Consider the following 21,997-nt stretch of genomic DNA (forward strand, 5'->3'; position numbering starts at 1 on the left):
AACCCCTACACCTCACAGGCTTCCAGGAAGTAAAAGCTCCTGGTCTCTTAGGAAGGAAGGATCATTATGTCTTTACTTACAAACTAAGATATATCCTTACTAACTGGAGTGGCAGTGACCCAGAGCAAGACCAAGAAAGCAGTGTGCAGTTTACAGACTGCCAAAGGCCCTTTACAAAGATGACAAGTGGGATGCATTTCTGTAATATACTTTATGGACTATAAAATAGCATTTTTTGTAGTAATCAGAAGAAATTGCCTGTTTTAAATTATATAATACAGACATATTTGCATATTGACTTCATATATCTATTGATGAACATTAACTTTCTACTGATCTATAAATTAGTTATTATTTCAGTTTCACAAATGAGGGAATTAAGATCTGGAAATACTGAATAATTTGTGTAAGGTCAATTTTCTTACACTCATATACTTTGATTTATCACTTAATGTCCTTTGATGGTGAGTCTACCTGTCCCTAAAATGTCCATATTTCTGAGAAACGGACCTTAACTCTTGTGACTCATACTATCTGCCTCAGCAACTTTGTTATAGATTTAAGATATTCAGAAGCACCCCCTACACACACAGACACACAGACACACACACACACTAAATTTTAAAAAAAGATAAAAACATCTAACTACTAAAAAATGACAAAGAAAAAACTTTGAGGCAGCTGATTCAAGGGCTGGAAGGAAAAGACTCCAACCCTGCGTGCCCTTTTTAGTGAAAATACCCTTAAATAATAAAGACAATAGGAGCTGAATGCCTCAGCAGTTAAGAGCACTGACAGAGGACCCAGGTTAAATTTCCAGGCCCCATGTGGCAGCTCACAATGGTCTGTAACTTCAGTTCTAGGGGATCTGACACTCTTACACAGACATGCATGCAGGTAAATACCAATGTACATAAAATAAAATAAATCTTTCAAAAAAGAAAAAAAGAATAAAGCACTCAGGAGATAGAGACAGGCAGATCTCTCTGGGTTCAAGGCCAGTCTAATCTACAGATTGAGTTCCAGGACAGCCAAGGCTATACAGAGAAACCCTGACTTAAAAAAATAAAGAACAACAACAACAAACAAACAAAAAGAATAAAGACAAAACAAACATTGTAAGATGAAGGAAAAGCGCAACTCCATGACAGGAGACCTGCTGGAAAAGTCACAACAGGGAATGGCAGCCAGCGGAGGAGAGTGGGAACTAGAGAACAAAAGATCACCAGTCCATCGATATCTCTGTGAGAGCCACAGCACTGTCTTCTCTGAAGTTCTTCACGTCTACAGTTTGAGGTGGCGTTTTCGATATGGAGGTGGACGGTACTGAAGCACAAAGTGGGACAGGCTTGCAGTGGTAAGGAGGGTAAAATCACATTCTCACAGTACACTGTGAGAAGTGTGTGTAATGCCCATGACAATCACTAAATACAGTCAAAGAAATATAGTCACTTTTAAGATCACTTAAAATAAAAGACAGTAGAAATATTTAAACAATCCACAAAGCAGTCAGGAAAACCTAAGAAGAATATAAGAAGGGGGTGTGGTAGCTCAAAACCTAAGCTAATGACAAGCTCTTGAAGAGGACACAAGCAACGGCCCACGTGATGATCCATGCCCTCTTCCAAGGCATTACGCTTTCCCCAGTTCAAATCTTTCCTTCTACCACTTGCTTGGACAATTAACTTTCAGAGGCCAAGCCATGCCAGCGCGAAAACCACTAGTTCATAAGAACTAGTCAGTGACCACACCACCTCTACTGAGACGTGCATTCTGGAGAGCAACAGGGCAGCGTGCTTACACACAAGCTCAGCAGTTCACCCCTTTCGATGTACTCAAAGGCCAGACTATTAAAGTGGATTACCACAAGCAGCCATGTAATAAATTCAGAACATGTAAACTGTGACAAACTTCAAGGTCTTTCACAATGAGATGGGTTCACACAAGATACCCTCATTGTAGAACAGAAAATTTCAAGATTTCCAATTTTTATAAAACATCTAGAACACTAGAGGTTTTAGCATAATTTTAAATGTTACAGTGTGTCTGTCCTCAGAGTTTGAATGATAATCTAGTTTATCTTCTAGGTCCCTGTTCGTTCTTTAATCATGTACTTCTTGGCCTTTACTGAGCGTTTATCTTTTTATAATCAGAGTTTCAGATTTCAGCATATCTCTTGTATATTTCGCCTTGGGTGTGGGTCTGATACTTTTGAACTGGTATGCAAAGTTCATGAGAAACATGATGATAAAGGTAGGTGTGGTGGCCCAGGCTTGTAATCTCAGAGCTGGGAGGGAGGGAGAGACAGCCTAACTCTTCAAGCTCCAGGATAGTGTGGGACTCTGTAAAACGCAAGGCGGATGGAGCAAAGTTGACTTTTAGTCTCTATATGCACACACACACATATGTGCATACAAATATGTCACATATGTGCACATACACACATAAATACACAAAAAGGAAAAAATGATGTTTAATAAATCTACGCCACATGGCTATCAGATATCTAAACAATACTTTTAAAAATTTAAAATAGTTTTTGAGATTATAATTTAATTACCCCATTTCTCCCTTCCTTTCCTCCCTCCAAACCCTCATACACCCCTCCTCATTTTCCTTCAAATTCATGGCTGATTTTTTCACTGTTATTGTATGCAAATATGTATATGATGTATATACATATATATTGCTCAATTTTATCTGTTACAGTCCGTATAACGTTACTTGCATGTATGTCTTCAGGGCTGACCTTTTGGCACTGGACAACAGTTGGTGCTCTCTTCCCTGGGGAGGACCACCTCTCCTGCTCCCAGCTTTCCTCAGTTGCCCATAGTTCTTCATGTAGCATGGAGGCCATGTGGGCTTTTCCCCATCCAGTTAAAGGCCATGTCCACTGGTGTCAGCCTTTAAATTCAACACTTTTATCTGAGTAATTATGACTCATCAGTTACATCTATAACCCTAACAGACCTTGCAAACTGACTTCAACGTACACCCCTTTTCTCCTTAAATCACGTTCACTGAAGGCTTTGAGGTCCTTCCTATCAGCAGGCAAATCTAATCACAACTATAGGAATTCTTACCGCATGTCCTCACATCATTCAGTCCTAACAAGTTCACGGAAGGGGCAGCTTGGCCAGTGACAGCCTTCAGGCCACATCCAGCCAACTCACTGTGTTTTGTTTTGTCTTTTTTTCTTTTCCCTTAGAGCCCCAGAGATAAGAGTAGTATTTACTGCTCTGCCTTTTGACCTGTGAAGCCTTAAATATTTACTTTTTTGGTCTTTAAAACAAAACAAACTTTGCTCTAAATCAAATCTAGGCTACAGAGTGAGCCCTGGTCTTTACAGCAAATAAAAATAATAATAAAAAAAAAGAACATTGGCTATTCTCTATACAACAGCTCTATATCGTGGCTCTAAGTATCTCCAAAAGTTAGCATTGTTTTGAAAGTGCTTGGATTTCTGAATATGTCACATTCATTTCGTGAAAACACACACACTCAGGAAGCCCATGTTTAACTCCCACACAACGCTCTATACTAAAGGCTAGCACGTTTTCCTTTCTGAGAGAGCATAAAATAAATACTTCAGGTTTATAGGCCAAATGCTTATGGTCTCTGTCATAACAACTGCACTGTGCTCTTACAGCTCCCATACAGGAATGAGTGTGCTATGCTCATAAAACTTCTTATGAACACCGAAGTCTGAATTGCATAAAATTCTTAAATGTCATAAAATAGTTTTGTGTTCCTATCAGTCTTGAGGCCCTTTTAAAAAGGTATCAATTGTTCTCCGGTCGTGGGCCATAAAGAACCAGGGAGTCGGCTGCAGTTGGCCTGCTCTATAAGAAACAACACTGCAGGAGATTAAAAGCAAGAGCAGACACAGTGAAATCCTGTAAGTAAATAAATAAATGCAGAACACAGTAGGCATATGGAGGAAAAAAGTACTACAAAAATATATTTAAAATGCCTGATCAAGTATAAAAATTATGTGTCACTAGCTAAAAGTGCTCTTTATAGGCAAGATTATCCTTAGAATGGTAAAGAGTCACCCTAGAGGAATGAGGACTCCGGGATACCTGCGTCACACAGTGAGACCTGCTTCTTCATTCACACTTCATTCTCCCGTGTAGACGAAAAGTGAACCAGGCTGATGCAGGAGAAAGGAAACAGAGACCCTCTTTGCCAAAGGGTGTGCTGTGCTCTGCCCAAAACTCCTTTGTTTTCATGGAACTTTTATCCCCACCCCATGCTTCCGATTGCCTATATCATCAACCGGCAGTGAGAAATGTTTTTGTTTGGCTTGGGTTTTTGGTTTTTCGAGACAGGATTTCTCTGTTTAGCCTTGGCTGTCTTGGAACTCGCTCTGTAGACCAGGCTGGCCTCAAACTCACAAGGATCCGCCTGCCTCTGCCTCTTGAGTGCTGGGATGGGACTAAAGGTGTGCACCCCCCCCCCCCAGAGAGAACCAGTTTTTACTCCAACAGTGAAAGTCACTCCACACCCCCAGTCTGAAGCGGCCACCTGAGTCACGTGCTTACATCCAGGGCTGGTGGTGGCTCAGCAGCTTCACAGAGGGGGTGAGATTGTTCAAGGAGCACGTGATGCTGTTTTCCTTTTAATGCTCTTCACATTTAACTATGGCTACTCTGTCTACACACAGTTTTGATATTTAGTACGGAAGCATTCTTATTCACCTTTTCGCTCTGAAATTCATCAGCTCATTTCAAAATTTTAATTTGAGGGCTTTATGTGGTCGGTGCTTTGTGATTATTTTAAAAGCTCTAAAACTAAACCTCACAGATTTAGATCTGCTGGGTATCCTGGGATATGGTATGTGTGAAGCCATGACAAGACAGAGCTGAAATAGAACGGCTGGCTGGAGTCCAACCACTGAAGACAGAGATTTAAACTCTAGAAACCTACGCCTCACTCTTCTCCACCTCACCTCACACAGGAGAAGCCAATTTTATTTTGCTGTATCAACATTCTTGCTAATGAATTCTTGTTAATGAGCAAATGAAAATGAAGCCAGTTTCCCAGTAGATCTCATTTTGATGTATCAGAAATTTCCCTCATGATTCTCAAAAGAAAAGCACTTATTCATTACTCTAGCTTCCCAGGTAGATGAGAAGGGTGCTTGTGTACTGAACTCTCAGTAACTATTCCGTGTATGGAGTACATTTTCCAGTAATTAAAAAGGGGGCGGGGGAGGGTGTAGCCCAGTGGTGGAATGCTAAGACAGCATGCAGAAAGCCTTGCATTCAGTCCCCACCATCATAAACACATTCAAGCAAACAGCCAAGTGCTGCAGAGTTCAATGCCAGAGTATATGGAGACAACCGGAAAATGTAATTGTTTTCAAAGGAATAAAGAAAATATTCCTTAAGCGAGGAAACAGTCTTTAGTGGCCCATCTTAAAGTATTGGTTCATTTTCATTGTCACACTAGAGGCAAAGTACATTCTTTAAAGTTACTGATGGAAACGAGATTGTTATCTGTACAGTTATTGTTTTGCAGGCATAAATGCTATCTATGCTATCATTAAAAAACAAAACAAAACAGGAAAATCTTTCCAAGAATCTTTCTTGTGAGTACATCCTGCTCTGCTTTCTCCCTGCTCCCCACCCACATCGCAAAACACGGGGCTGAAGCAAGTTTAAAAGGACCTAACTCTTGGGTTGGATGGCCCAGTGGTTAAAGGTGCTGGTCACTAAGCCTGGCCACATGAATTTGATACCCAAGACCTACATGGTGGAAGGAGAGAACTAATTCCCTGAAGTTATTCTTTGATATTTATAGCCCCATTAAATACATATTTAAAAAGGATCTACATCAAAGGTTCAATGCAATTAATGAAAAGGTTAGTGTATCTTATTATAAAACTCTCTGAGAGCAGAAAGCAATTCAATATTTCTTGAATGAATATACAAGAAGTCTACCAGAACATAAAGGAACATTTGAGAAGAATAAAATGGGTCCTGATTTCAACATTCACAGTCATTATGGTAGTGCCCTTTCCTAGAACTTTCTGTGTATTTTCTACATGGACGAAACACAGAGGACCGAGAGACACATTAAACATCAGAGGGCTCTAACCAGTAAAGCGTAGAGGAGAGAAATTGTGCAATACAAGTGACCTGCATTCTTCCACAGTTAATGATGTCTTGTTCGGGCTTCCTAAAAGGTATGGGATCAACGTGGAAGAATTGAGGAGAAACAGGGGGAAAGAAAACCCAAATGAAGCCGTGTTATTCAGCCGCTCTCCACTCTAGACAGCCAGGGCTCTCTTAGTCTGTCCAAGAAGCCATGACTATGTGGCAGAAGTGGCCATTCAATCGAGTGGAGGAGGTACGACCTGAGCATCAAATACATTTACGCTTCATGTGCATCCTATACACATAGCCTGCTGATAATTTCATATGATATTTTTTGTGCACTAGTGTTTTGACTGCAGTTCACACGCGGTCACGTAGGGAATTATCCACTCATAATGTCACACTGACATTCCAAACACCTCAGATTTTGGAATATTTTGGATTATAGATCACAGATCACAGTGTTCAGCCTGTATTGGTTTATATGTTTGCCTGGTGTTTAATGCTTTTGACTTCTTTGAGATGCTGCCTTATGTCTTTTCATGTCAATATAAAGTGCATCCTTCAATTATTTGTGTAGGACAGGTGTACTAGCAACAAGCTTCAGTTGTCTGGAAATGTCCTAACTACTCTTTTGGGAATAGGCGTTGCCCACGTGCTGTCCACCGCAGGTGTCCTACCTGGGCACACCAGGGATGACTACTGTCCAGTTGTTTGCTCCTGTTAACGGATTACGCTTTCTGGTTTGTTAGAATGACTGTGTAATTTCCTTTTTCCTTGGGTATTTTTACTATACTGTGGAAGAAAGAAATCAGCTTCTCTCCTCCCTAGGGTTCAGCTGCTGTTAAAGACCTCAGTCCTTCAGTGACTTTCTCAAAGTGTTTGTATGACAATGACATGCTTTGTCATTTCCTTCTGCAGTTCCTGTCCCATTTCCTTAAACGCTGGAGCCAGGAGGCGTGGGAAACTGCTGAGGAAGTCAAAATGCACGATGCAAACTTTTGGAGAACAACGTCTGCACTGACCACCTCTTCCCCTCCTCCTCAAGCAGTACGCCACACCAGGCTCAGAGCTGCTGTCCTATGCCGGAAGGCAAAATCAGCACGGTGCTGTCACAGAATCTAGAGGACTCACTGTGTGGTAAGCACACCCCTGCTTGTACGCTGAGGACACAGTGGATCACAACATTGAGTCTTGTCTTTTTTTTAGTGGTTGTTCCAAGAGAGGGTCTAAAGCTTGGAGGGCCCTACTCAATCATTCTCTCACAGTGTTTCCTAAAAGCATCCTTAATCGTTTACCTTGACGCCGCTTCTTTTCACATACCGTTTATCTCAGCTAGTTCCCCTAAACAAGACAGCCATACTGGACGGTAGAAGCTGAGCACAATTCCAAGCAGCTAACAGGCAAATGGTGACTTTAATTACTGCCTGCGCCCATCAATGTTAGGAATTCCAGAGAAGGAAGCACAGCATCCCTAAGAAACGGGTGCCCCAAGCCCCAAGCCTGCCCCCACGCTAGCACCTTACGTTCGGGTTGCTTCTCATTTGGGGTTATGGATCGCACGAAGTCCTGGGGAGTCATGAACACCTCCGTTTCTCCAGGCTCATTGATTACTTTCAAGGTGGCGAAATAGCGGAAGATTTTGTCTGGCGTGGAGTAGGCTCGGATCCTATTCTCATATTCCATTACCTAGAAAGAGAAAGTCAGAGGATGTCACAATGTTAAGCTACGCTCAAGTCCACTGACTCTCGTATGTGCTCATCTTATTTTGGAGAGAAGCTGATCATCTCTCTGCAGTTGGATTTTTTTATGTGTATATATAATAAATAAGCTCAATTTCAAAACTTTAAATTTCTTTCTTGCAAGATATCATTTACACTCTAGTTGAAGCAAGGTTCATAGAATTTTGTTTAGATCTCCCTTTTTTTTTAAAAAAAAAAATTTCTTGTTATTGAAAGCTGACAAAATTTAAAAATGCCACTAAAAGAATTCAAAAGGCCTTAGTAATGGAATTGCTGCATACAGTAGCCTGTAGGCTCTTAAATATTAACTTTTAAAAAGGGAGTCACTTTATGTGGATTTTCCTGAATACAAAAAGAAAACAGATTTGAAATTTCACAGGTTTGAATGGTTAGCATCCCTTGTAAGGCAAAATACATGAAATGATATCATAGAAAAATAAAATATGCATCACGGAAGCTCAATTATTTCAGGTCTGAAGTACTTTAGACTAGATTATTAGGCAAATTCACAGAAAACCTTCCCACGCAGCATATCTAGAAAGGAACAGAGGGCAGTGCACAGACGTTTCAGTAAAAGCGACAGTCAAGCACAGCTATGTTTAAGTAAACGTTTGCATGTTACCATGACAGCTCACATGTCTGACATGTGAATCTTCTGAGTACACAACACACTATCCCAATCACACATGTTTTAGTAAAAAAATGTCTCTAATACTTGAATTGTATTTTACATTATTATTATTATTATTTATTATTATTATTGTAAGACAGGGTCTCAAATCTGTCACCTGGCCTCAAACTTGCTCTGTAGATAAGGAAGACTTTGAACTTGGGATCCTCTGGCCTCCGACTCCCAAATGCAGGCATTACAGTGCACAGTACTATACCTCGTGCTTTTTAAAGCTCAGGGATCAAACCCACAGCTGCGTGAATGCCAGGCAAGTACCCCACCAAGTGCATTCCATTCCCAGTCCCCCATACCTTATGCTGAGGTAGCCACTACTAAATAGTATCTTATAAAAATGTGTTGATGCAATGAAACCTAAAAACTCATTAGTTCCGTATCTGTAAAGCAGGCAATACTTTCAAATTTACCCACACATTAAATGTGTCCAGTTAACACAGCAGTTATTCTGTCCGTTATCCCTGAAGTGGCAGCAGCTGATTAGCAATGGTCTCAGTTCCACCACCAAATGTGGTTTTAGTGACTGAGAATGAACTGCCAGTTTATTACTCCGCAGGACAGGGATTCAATGAGAACCCGCATTAAAATCTGGGTGCTGGAGAGATGGCTCCGAGGTTAAGAGCACTGGTTACTCTTCCAGACAACCAGGGTTCAATTCCTAGTACCCACAAGGTGGCTTCCACTCTCCATAACTCCAGTTCCAGGGGATCTGATGCCTTCTCCTGGCCTCTGAGGTTAGTGCATGAACATGGTGCTCGGACACACAATTCAGGCAAACGCTCATATACATACACACATTTAAAAAAAGAAGTCTCAAATCTGAGATTCACAGAAGACTAAAAGACCGAGCACGTGGCAAACACAGCAGGAACTACTTAATCCCCGCACAGCCTTGAGCTTGGCTACAAGTCTTAGGCCAAAGGCATTACACTTAGACTATGCCTATTTATTTGCTGGCAATAGTGGCTACAGAAGAAACCACCTTTCTGCGGCCCGTTGGCATTTCTTTTTTTTTTTTTTTTTTTTTTTTTTTGGTTTTTTCGAGACAGGGTTTTTCTGTGTAGCTTTGCGCCTTTCCTGGAGCTCACTTGGTAGCCCAGGCTGGCCTCGAACTCACAGAGATCCGCCTGCCTCTGCCTCCCAAGTGCTGGGATTAAAGGCGTGCGCCACCACGCCCGGCCCGTTGGCATTTCTTGTACCCTCTCTAAAGACAGGAGTAGGGGGAGGGAGAGAAGGAGAGAGTGTGGTTCAGGATGTTTAGGGCAGGGGCTTTTGTGGATTAAAAGGTAAAATCAACCATACTCAAGGCAGAAAGATAAGATCATAAAACCATGAGATCAGGAGTTTCAAGTCTGAGAATCAGGTTTCTGGACTGTTGCAAGACTTATTAAATTATGTTATAGAACACTATTAATTTGACCACAAGCTGAGTATATACATTCTGCTATAGCATTTTTGTTCATTTTTCCTTTGAGGCAGTGTTGCAGTATGTATCCCTGGTCAGCTTGAACTCACGGATCTGCTTGCCTCTGCCTCCTGAGTGCTGGGATAAAGGCCCACGTCCCCACTCAGCTGCTGTAGTGTTAATATAAACTAATGGTTCTGTGTGGTTAGAAAGTTCATTCTGAAACAATAGGTTCAGAAAAGTAACAGATTTAGTAAATCCTCATATTGGTAGCATTTAGTAAGTACATACTGGCAGCATTTAGCATGCATACATGGTAGCATTTAGTATGTACACATCGGTAGCATTTAGTATATACATATTGGTAGCATTTAGTATATACATATTGGTAGCATTTAGTATGTACATATTGGTAGCATCTAGTATGTACACATCGGTAGCATCTAGTATGTACACACTGGTAGCATTTAGTATATATACACATAGCATTAAATATATACATATTAGTAGCATTTAGTATATTTATATTGCCTTTTCCTACTTAGCACCATATCCTGGAGATTGTTCCATATCAACTCTGATTCCTTCTAGTGACTCAGTGATTTCACCAAACCACTATAGGAGGAATTTAGGACACAGAGTCCAAGAGAACAAAGTTTGGAAGCAATGATAGGCTACTATTGAGGGGTTGGGGGATGCTCAAAGATTTACTAAGGAAATGATAATGATTCATTCCATCATTTATCAGTCTTTCTTAAGCATCATTATGTTAAGACGTATCTTCCATAAAATTGCTGAGCATAACTGAATCAAATTCGGGGATTATTTTTCTGTGTGAAATACACTAATGAGTACTCAGAAAGGACTGATAACCATAGCTGCTAAAAGGAAAAATAAGGAGCTGGAGAGATGGCTCCATGATCAAGAGCACTTGCTGCTCTCTCAGAGAAGCTGGGTTCGATTCACACCAACTACATGCTAGCTCACAACTGTATGTAACTCAAGTTCCAGAGGACCTGGAGCTCTCTTGTGGCCTCCACACACATGTGCTGCACATACATACATGCAAGCAAACACTCATACACATAAAAACAAATATATCTAAATACACATAAAAACACATAATCTAAAAAGAGAAGGAGGAGGAGGAGGAGCCAGACATCACAAGGTTACTGGGAACAGGAAACAACATTGCCACCACTAGTGTGGCCCCAGGGACCAAGGACAAGTCTAATCAAGCCTCCGAGTCCGGCTGCCAATATTCAAGTAATACAGAGGCTGGAGGAATGAATGACACTTAAAATGAGTGGCAAGAAGGCCCAGCCATAGGAAACTTTAAAGGTTAAATGGCCCGGAGCCTGTCCCCTATATATCAAGAGGATGAAAACATATTATTAGGATGGGGAGAAACGGTTCGATTACAGAGTTCATGCTTGGTCCTAAGTTCAATCCTCAGCATCAAAGGGGGAAAAAAGCTGACATTAAAACAACAAGATAAAACGACATACATCGGGTGATGAACACTTGATTCAGGTGATCACATAAACGAGCTCACGCTCCCACTGCCCACAGTGGTGAAAGAAGGCCTAGGGAAGGAAGGCAGCCCTCCCAGCTGCTGGTGCAGGACCGAGAGGCCAAGAAGTGGATAAATCCCAAACACCCTGTCTCCACTCGACTCCGCCAGCTGGAGTACACGGAACTCTCCTATTGATGCGGCTCCAAGTGCCTCCTCCCTTAGAAAGTCCCTCTAGGCCCTGCCCGGCCAAACGGACAAGTACAGGACAGAACACAGCAAGGGAGGCGGATCAACAGCTGGCCTAGACCGAGAAGGTGGCTGCCAAGGAAAGGGTGTCCCCACAAAGAGGCTGCTGTCCTGAGTGGGGTTCAAACTGTCCCTGCCTCAGGGGAAAAAACACCACTCAGCTGCATATGACCCAGATGCCACTGAGCTGGTTGGCTTCTGCCTGCCTTGTGATGTAAGACAGGGTTTCCCGAGGGCTTCATCGGGGAGGGCCAGGCTGGGACATCTGGTCCACAGCAGGATGTGTGCCACCATCACCTTCACAGAGGTTAACTCTGAAGACAACTGGGTCTACTATCACAAAACAACAAGTAACCAGACAGCTATCAGGACCGGTTACAGTGACAGATAACAATGAGCTACGCTGTCCCTGGGGAGGCAATGTCCTGGGTCCAAAATTCATGGCTTGCGGTGCCAAACTGAAAAAATGCAAGGTCTGAATAGTTGTCTGCTAAACTGGATTAAAAGTACACTGCTGAGTTTTCTACATATTCCAAATATGAGAGGAAGTAATTATTATAAAAATCTACTTGTATTGGGGGCATGGTGGCATATACACAATCCCAGCATTCAGGAGGTAAAGGCAGGAAGATCACTGGAAAAAAAAAAAGAGAAAAATAAAATACACACAAAGAAGCCAATCCATTTGTGGCACCCCACATACATATTTTGCTTTGTAGGAAAACAATTTAAACAAAATCCAGACGTTGTATGTGAATAGCAGAAGTAAGGTCATGGATCAAAGCTATCTATGAGATTTTTGACCAAGTAAAAAAGAATTTTGTTATAGTAAAACAGCAACTGCTTAAGAAATGAGATGTGCTGGGCAGTGGTAGTGCACGCCTTTAATCCCAGCACTCGGGAGGCAGAGGGAGGCAGATCTCTGTGAGTTCGAGGCCAGTCTGGGCTACAGAGTGAGTTCCAAGAAAGGGGCAAAGCGACACAGAGAAACCCTGCCTCAAAAAAACAAAAAACAAAAAAAAGAAATGAGGATGCTTTACCTCATAGATGAGAGGCACACAAGAGCTTTTTTTTTTTTTTTTTTAGATTTATTTATTTATTATGTATACAGTGTTCTGCCAATTTATGTCTCTGCAGGCCAGAAGAGGGCACCAGATCTCATTATAGATGGCTGTGAGCCACCATGTGGTTGCTGGGAATTGAACTTAGGACCTCTGGAAAGACATCCAGTGCTCTTAACCGCTGAGTCATCTCTCCAGCCCCAACATACCAGAGCTGTTAAGAGATAACAGTCTCTTTTAAAAGTGATGCAAACTGCTGGCTCCTAAGAGTAGTAGAGGGTTTTTTTGTTTTTTTGTTTTTTTTGTTGTTGTTATTTTGGTTTTTCAAGACGGGGCTTCTCTGTGTAGCCCTGGCTATTTTGGAACTCACTCTGTAGACTAGGCTGGCCTCAAACTCACAGATCCACCTGCCTCTGCCTCCTGAATGCTGGGCTTAAAGGTGTGCACTACCACTGCCCAGCCTGAGGTGGTTTTTAATAAGCCCACAATAAAAAGATATAGTTTATCACACAATATTTCTTCAAGGTCTCTATTTTTGTTTGTGTGTTTTTGTGTGTGTCTATGTGCAGATGTGCATGCCACTGCGCACATGTGGAGGGCTGATGATGACTAGTGGGGTCAGTGCTCTCCTTCCAGCACTGGGGTTTGGGTTCCAGAGATGAAACTCAGGTCACCAGGTTTGGCAGCAAGGGCCTTTACCCACTGACCATCTCGACTGCCCGAGTCTTCTTTTTAAGAACTGTTCTATTGAAAAGATCTCATTTGTCTTAGTAGATGGATTTGTATATTCTTTGTCATTTTTGCTTTTATGAGCAGTATGTATTTTGTTTTGTAAAAAATAAAATACTAAAAAATAAATTTGGAATTAAAAATGTGATCATGATCATTACATTATAGACAGAAGAACTCTTACCATGTTTATATGTTACTTAAAGGAATAGATAGTGACTAAAAAAACCCCAGCCATCAGTAAGTGATGAAGATGATTCTTGGGGAATGAGATGCACAAGGACTACCCTTCAACAGAGGCGGGGTGGGACATGGCTGGTCCTCTGAGACTGGGGAAGAATTCAGAACTGTTCCTGACGTAGGCCAGTTAGGCTGTACAGCGTCAGGAGTTACAAGGAATAAGCCGCACTGGTAACTTTGGTGCCCCTGCGAGGCTGGAGGCACTGTCATCTGCTGAGGGAATGACAGGCTATAAATGGAAGCAGGCTGACCCATGTTGACTTGAGTCACTCGACTCCACTTCTAAAGTGGAAGTGTGTAAATGAAACTGGCAGCATGTGGCAGCGCTACGCTCCGAATTGACAGCATTCACCTGATACCTGACAAACTGTGAGACAACCTCTGTTCAAATTCACCCCGTCACAAATGGACTTAGAAGTTGAGAAACTGTGTATAATTTCATCTAAAAAGTGTTGTAGAATATTGTTTTAAGATGTGTTACATTTGTTTGTGCTATGAAACATTTGTTTAAAGATGTAAAGGTGTGCTGCATTCTTTTACGTTGCATTTGTTGAACTCTGTGAAGCTCTGTTATTGTGCCTGATGGTCTAATAAAGAGCCAAACGGCCAATAGCAAGGCAGGAGAAAGGATAGGCGGGGCTGGCAGGCAGAGAGAATCAATAGAAGGAGAAATCTGGGAGAGGAAAAAGAAGGAGCGAGAGAAGGAGGAAGACACAAGGGGCCAGCCACCCAGCTATAAAACCAGCAATGGAGTAAGAAAGAAAGAAAGATACACAGGTAAAGAAAAATGTAAAAATCAAAGGCCAAAGGCAGATGGGATAATTAGAGTCAAGAAAAGCTGGCTAGCAACAAGCCAACCTAAGGCCAGGCATTCATAAGGAATAAGTCTCGGTGGGTGATTTATTTGGGAGCTAGGTGGGGTGTCCCCAAAAGAGCAAAACCAAACAACAACAACAACAAAGTTCTGTTCTTTTGAAGGAGTGACTCTTACAGATGCACATGACACAGCACATGGGAAGCAACTTGACCTGCTGTGGCATTTATATTTCTGTGGCTGGAAGCAACTGAGGATTTTAATCCTAACAAGCAAGTTGTATAAGAGATAACCCTTCAGAGTGTTTATGTGCATGCTTGCTGAACTCCGAAGTCTGACGTCACAGGCATTACTAGAGCAGAACCAAAACTTCTCTGAGGTAGAGCTACAGTACCTGAGACTGTGGTCACAGTTTACACTGTCCACAACTCTTTGGCTTTCTGGGAACACATACTCTCCCTTTACAATGTGACAGAGCAAACCAGAAACGTCACAAACAGTGTGTCTATGATAATGGTAAACATAGGAAGACACAGAAAGCAAGCATGGGCTTACTATTTGAACTGAAAGAACCAAGAGTGTGAGCCTCCTGGAGACCAACCACAGACACTGCTCTGCTCGCTTTTACCTCACCTCCTGGAGGAGCTGAGGTGAAAACACATAGCTCCTCAAGATAGAAGGTAAGCAACTCAAAACAGCTCTAGGAAGTTCCTGAAACTGACCAGATTCACTAGCGCCCCTCCCCCACCAAGAGTAAATAGTAGAAACTGCTGAGAGTCACTCTCAGATCAGCCACTGAAGCCACAAAGAAGCAGAGACCAGCTAAGCAGCCTGAGGGGCGGGGGGTGGGTGGGGGTGGGGGAGAAATCAGCTGATCTACCTGGAAGAGGTTTAGACTATCTGAGCCACCCAGAAAGGAAATTCTCCAATCTGTGGAGCTGCCTGCAGGCGGTGCAGTATACTCCAGGTTCCCAGCTCTGTGAGCTGTCACCCATGCTGGGGTGGGCTTGGGTGAGCAGCTCTCTTTGAGTCACTTCTGCTCCTGTAAGTGACCTCTCATTCATGGTCCTGTAAATAACCCCAATAAAAAAATACTAGCTCCCCAAGTTAACCTTTGCTGGTATCTGTACTTTGGTCTACTGTGGGCTCACTATCTGGAGTGAGTAGTTGTGTGCATGTATGTGTGCATGTGTGCGCTGTGACTCTGTCTCACATGATGCTCCACACTCCTAGGGAACCTTTTGCTTACAACAACAGCAAAGAGGCGAAGACTCAGGAGTGACTGTGACCCATCTGAAATCCGGACGAGGAGGTGGACAGCACGGCTCCCCTTTAGAACACAGTTCTGATTCACTAGCAAAACCCTGCTCCATACTTTTCTGTCTCTGAATCCAGAACGCTTCTTCTTCTTCTCTTCCGGATAAGGCTCGGTCCCGGCATCCGCGGCCCTTCCGTCATGATTGGAGACTTCACCTTCCTCTTTAGTCTTCCCTGTATCACCAGGGTCGGGCTTTTTGCTGTTGACACACGGCGGAGACTCTGCGTGAGCCCTGGTGATGCAAAAGAGAAGCCTAGGTTAACCATGGGGGTCCATCCCATTAACAAGTACTCATACACAGCTCAGCAGAGCAGCAACCACATTTGTCCAAAGTCCTACACGAACGACTTCCTAAAACCCTGGAAGAATTCGCCAACCCTTCCCTCCGCCTTGTTACCTGCGCACAGGAAGCAAGAGCAGCAGCTTGCTAAGTGAGATAAGTTAGGCACAAAAAGGGCGAATACTATACAACTGCATTTCCTTGAGTTACCAAGATTAGTGAAATCACAGAGCAGAAGGAAGACTGTGGCATTATTATTTAATGGGTAGGAGCTTCGGATTGTAAAGGTGGAAAAGGTTCTGAAGACAGACAGTTGAGGGAATGGGAAGTTGCTTTTCAGTGGGTATAACATTTCATTTTTACTTTTCACTGGGAATATCATGCTTTAAATTTGTTCTTTGAGATTTTATTTTTATGTGTGTGAATATTTGCCTGAATGTATGTCTGTGCATCATGTGTGTGCATTGCCAGCAGAGGTCAGAAGAGTCTTTGGATCCCCTGGGACTGGAGTTTTAAAGAGCTGTTAGCTGCTGTGAGGTTGCTGAGAACTGAACCTGGGCTCAGGTCCTCTGGAAAGCAGCCAGTGCTCTTAACTTCCGTGCCGTCTCTCCAGCTCCAGGAATATCATTTCATCCTTACTTTTCAGTGGGTATATCATTTCATTTTTTACCTTTTAATGAGTATACCATTTCATTCTTACTCTTCAATGAGTTTAATATTTCATTTTTATTTTTCAGTGGTATACCATTCCATTCTTTTTAATAAGTGCACCACTTCATTCTTACAAGACGAAGTTCTGGAGTCCTATTTCACAATGAGAATATATTAAATATGACTAAAATATGTTTTTAAATAGTTAAGATGAAAAATGTTATGTGCTGTTTACTGCAATAAAAACAGATATAGAATAAAAAACATGTAATACTCTGTGTGTGTGTGTGTGTGTGTGTGTGCGCGCGCGCTCACATGCATGCATGCTAGGCAGCTAAACTTTGTGTGCAGGCTACTCTGATGTCAACTTGACACAAGCTAGAGTCATCTGAAAGAAGGGAGCCTCAACTGAAAAATGTCTCCATAAGTTCCACTGTAGAGCATTTTCTCTATTAGTGATTGATGTGGGAGGGCCCAGCCCACTGTGGGTGGTGCCATCCCCAGGCTGGTGGTTCTGGGTTCTGTAAGAAAGTAGGCTGAGCAAGCCATGGGGAGCAAGCCAGTGAGCAGCATCCCTCCATGGCCTCTGCATCAGCTGCCCCGTTTGAGTTCCTGTCCTGATTTCCCTTGATGATGAACAGTGATGTGGAACTGTGAGCCAAACAAACCCTTTCTTCTTCAAGCCGCTTTGGTCATGGTGTTCCATCACAGCAACAGTAACCCTAACTACAACACATGCCCATTAAGTTATCAACAGGAGACAAACACTGAGTGTTTAGTCAATGCTCCTTCAGCTGCTCAAGCTTACCAAGGTATTCTGTGAAGATTTCCCAAGCATCTGGAGCCAAGGCAATGCCCTTATTCCCACTCCTGCGCCATTTACTGTTTGAAACATTACATATAGTTTAGTGTTATAAGTGATAACTCACATATCCCTAGAAGCTCTCTGGCCTCCACTATTAGAATCAAATGGTGTGTGTGTGTGTGTGTGTGTGTGTGTGTGTGTGTGTGTGTGTGATGTGTGTGTGTAAGTGCAAGCATGCGTTGACAACAGCTAGTGTGTGCTGGTCAGAGAACAACCTCAGACGCTGATCATCTCCCACCTGTTGGAAACATAGTCTCTGCTGTTGCGGCTGTGACCGGACTCCAGGCTAGCTGGTCCACATGCTTCCAGGGATTCTCCTGTCTGTTTCTCACTTTGCCACGGAAGCACTGAGATTGTAGCTGCCCTTCCACATTTGGCTTTCTGTGGGTCTGGGATTCCAACCTAGGTCTTCACACATGCAACACTGACTAAGTTCCCAGCCCCACTGTCACTTTTATAAAGCCCAAACTGTCACATGTGCCAGGTGTGGTGCCACAGGGTTATAATCCCAGCACTCAGGCAGGAACACAGAGGAAGAAGACCGCAGCAAATCCCAGATCAGCCTGATCTGTATAGCAAGTTCCAGGCCAGTCAGGGCGACACAGTGAGATCCTGTCTCAAAAATCCCAAACACCTCAAAGGTGCTTCACCCTAACACTATCCTTATTCCTTTAAGTTTGCCAATACCTTATACAAAGAAAACACGGATGTGTGTGACTGATGAAGGAACACCAACAGAAGTCCTGTGTTCGGAGGGGAGCAATGAGGGGAGAGAGAGAGGAGGGGGAGAGAGAAGGAAAGTATACTGCTATTAATGGACTAGAATAATGGAAGAGTCTTTTTTTATAGATTTTTTTAATGAAATTTTCAAACACTATATACTAACTTATTTATTTATTTTGAGACAAGGTCTCTCTACATAGCTAAACACTATGTACTAACTTACTTATTTATTCATTTATTTATTTATCTATTTATTTATTTATTTTGAGACAAGGTCTCTCTACATAGCTCTGCTATCCTGGAACTCACTATGTAGACCAGGCTGGCCTCCAACTCACAGATCCACCTACCCAAGTGCTGGAACTAAAGCCACCCTCAGCTCAATAGAAAATGTTCTGATTTTTGGTTTCTCTTCCTTTCTCTTCCAATGTCCTCCCCACCCTTCCAACTCCATGCCTTCTTCCTCTCTCTCTTTATAAAATAAACAGGCAAATAGAAAAACAAGCAAGAATAAAACAAAGCAGACAACAAAGAAAAATCAGAGAACCATGCACCCATAAAAACACAGAATCAGAAATCATAATATACAAGCAAAAGACCAGTATGGCAAAAATGCCCAAACAAAGCAATATGAGAAAAAAAAACAAAAACAATAACAAAATAAAACAAAACAAAAACAACAAAAACCAACCAAACAAACAAACAAAAACTCCAAAAATAGCTTAGAGTTCATTTTGTGTTGGCCATCTACTGCTAGGCATGGAGCCTGCCCTTAGGTATGGTTTGCATACCCAATAAGATTCTCTTGATGAAATGATTTTTTCTTTTGTGAGCAGTTGTTAATTGGAGATAGCTCCTGGGTTAGTTTTTGGAGTCAGGGACTCTACCTCAAGAGTAGACCCGCAGGCAGAAGAGAAGTGTGATTTGTTTCAATTAGTCTCCTACAAGCACATTTCGAAACATTATTATGCTTAATTATATTGTAGAATTTGATTCACTGTGACTCTGTTTTCTCTTGATTTAGAGCACAAAGCAGGGAATTTTTCATCATATGTCACAGTGAATCCCAGCATGCCAATTCCAAGCTTGTTTTTTCTTTTTCAGTAAAGTCATGCTCAAGGAAAGACAGAAGAGCACCAGCCACCACATTCACATGGTTGGCATTGCACAAAAGAATTAAGTTACAAATAAGGGCAAATTTAAGGGGAAAAGAAAAAAGAAAAAGAAATGTGGACCAGCGTAAAGGAATAAAGAGCACCAGAAATGGAACTGAGTGGATAAATGCAAAAATCTTTCTCCTTTTTAGAATTTCTCAGGCTGGCAACATGGCTCAGCACATGCCACCAATCCTGAAGACTTGAGCTCAATCCCTGGTGCCCATGTAGTGGAAGGAAGAGAGCCAGCTCCAGCAAGCTATCCTCTGACTGAGACAGACAGACAGACAGACACACACACAGCTCTGGCAATTTCATACACTGTAGATAGTAGAGTCTACCTACTCTTATCTGTTCTTATACCCCCTCACTACTGTCAACCCTGCCCCCCCCCCGCCCCCGAAGTTCCTTTCCTATATTCACATCCTTTTGTTTTGTTTTGGATCTACTGAGTTTGACCAGAGCCATCTGTGTGGTCTTGGGCTTAGAACCATCCATCAGAGGCTGGTTCCTCTGAGTATACAACTGAAGACAATGGCTGCCACTTCCTTCTTTCCTTCCTTTCTTTTTTTTTTGAGACTGGGTCTTTCTACATAGTCGTGGAAGTCCTGGAACGTGAGTTGTAGACCAGGCTGGCCTCAAACTCAAATCCACTTGCCTCTGTCTCCCAAGTGCTGGGATTAGAGCATGTGCTACTACCATGCTTGGCCCTGCCCCTTTCTTTAAAATTTAATTTAAAGCAAAAATAACTAGTAATAACAAAATTCTCTGGGGTGTGTGTATTCATACAGGCATGGAATGTATAACAATAAGTTAGTGAAAGAAAACTGAAATATGTCACTGCAGAGTTCTCACACATATGGTGAGTAAGAGAGCATCATCTAAAGGTAGGCTATGACAAACACAAGATGTATGACGTACGGTCCAGAGCAGAGACTGGCAAACTGTGATCCATAGGTCAAATCTAGTCTCCCACAGGCTTTCTACATTTTCAAACGGTTGAGAGGAATCCAAACAATCATCTTCTGTGACACACGAAGATTACATGGAACTCAAGTCTCCACAGCCACCAGGGTCTACTGAAGCTCCGCTTCGGTCCCTAGTACGGCTTGTGCATACCAGCAGCAGCAGAGAAGCCTGGTGAACCCCGCTGCACAACTAGCCAGCCCCTTGGGAAATGCTTGTCAGCCCTGCTCTTAGAGCAAGTACAGAGAGGGGAGGGGAAGGAGGAGGCAGAAACAGAGAAAGGGCAGAGCAGGGCATACACCTAGCAGGCAGGTGGACTTGGGCTTGATGTCCAGAACCATCCCCAAAGGAAGACCAATCCACAGCATACGCACACAGGGCAACAGCACACTGGACACCATTAATACTTACAGTTAACACATGTCAGTAAAAAATAAGAAAATGAAACAGAGAGCTGTGTCTAGGAAGTTGCAGTCAGGGACAAAATCAACCATAAAACAAGCGAATGGGGAGGGGGCGTGAGGTGTATGCCTATAATCGGAGCACCAGGCGAAGCTAAGGTAGGTGGATCTGAGCCAGAGGGAGTTCTGGGTTACAAGTTCTAAGGCAGCCTGGGCACTACAGAGACACTGTTTCAAAAACAAAACAAAACAAAACAAAACCCTCTCAATTATTTCTTGAAGTACAGTCGATTAAGCTATAGACAAACCCAAAAACAAACAAATAAAAAGCATGGAAAAAAAAATCACCAAATACTTTTAAGTGTTAGCAACAGACTTCCAAATAACTAATTAGACAAAAATAAAGATCAAATAATAAGAAGTGGGAAATAACATGAACTGGGTGTAAACAATATATTAAAAAAATGAGACACAGCTAAAGACTGCTTGGAAGACGGTATTAATTTCCTGTATCAGAAAACACAGAAATACCAGGTTAGTGGTATAAAACTCTACTTTAAAGTAAGTACTAGAAAAAGAACAAAACCTACCACTACCAGGAGGGAGATAGTAAAGAACATAAACACACAAATCAAGAAGAATGAACGGCTGTGAAAGTTGGCTCACCCGCGTCATGACGAAAGGGGGCCGAAAGAACAGGTTTAGTTTACTAACACCATTAGCTGTCTGTAGTACTGAAACCGGTTAGGAGCCAGGGCTGCTCTTGCAGAGGACCTCGATTAAGTTCCCAGCACCCACATGGTGGCTCTCGGCTCTCTGTCACTCCAGTTCTCTCTTCTGGAGTCCAGGGGCATTGCACACATGTGGTGCACACATACAGGTAAGCAAACACTCGTACACACAGAATAGAAATAAACGGACAAATCAGTACATCTAAAACCCAAAGGCACAGACTCCTGGAAGCAAACACACAGCTGAGGAAACGAAGGCATCCGTGGACCTGACAACCCCACGACGGAAGAATAAAACGACGGGCTTCTTCCGATGCCGCTGGAGTAACTAAGTGGAGGGCTGGGAGGGTAACCCAGCACTTGCCTGGC

General features: G+C 42.6%; 1 protein-coding gene across 1 annotated transcript in view; it reads right to left on the bottom strand.

Moving 5' to 3' along the window:
- The window catches only part of Micu1 (mitochondrial calcium uptake 1), a 163,538-nt gene that overhangs the window by 114,270 nt on the left and 27,271 nt on the right, over positions 1 to 21,997 (bottom strand). The window contains exons 3-4 of the mRNA XM_076557206.1: positions 15,915 to 16,089; positions 7,628 to 7,790 (exon numbers count right to left, since the gene is read on the bottom strand). Of these exons, the coding sequence (XP_076413321.1) occupies positions 7,628 to 7,790; positions 15,915 to 16,089 (338 nt within the window). The remainder of the gene's footprint in view (positions 1 to 7,627; positions 7,791 to 15,914; positions 16,090 to 21,997) is intronic.

This window comes from Peromyscus maniculatus, chromosome 21 (assembly GCF_049852395.1).
Source record: "Peromyscus maniculatus bairdii isolate BWxNUB_F1_BW_parent chromosome 21, HU_Pman_BW_mat_3.1, whole genome shotgun sequence".
NCBI classification, from domain to species: domain Eukaryota; kingdom Metazoa; phylum Chordata; class Mammalia; order Rodentia; family Cricetidae; genus Peromyscus; species Peromyscus maniculatus.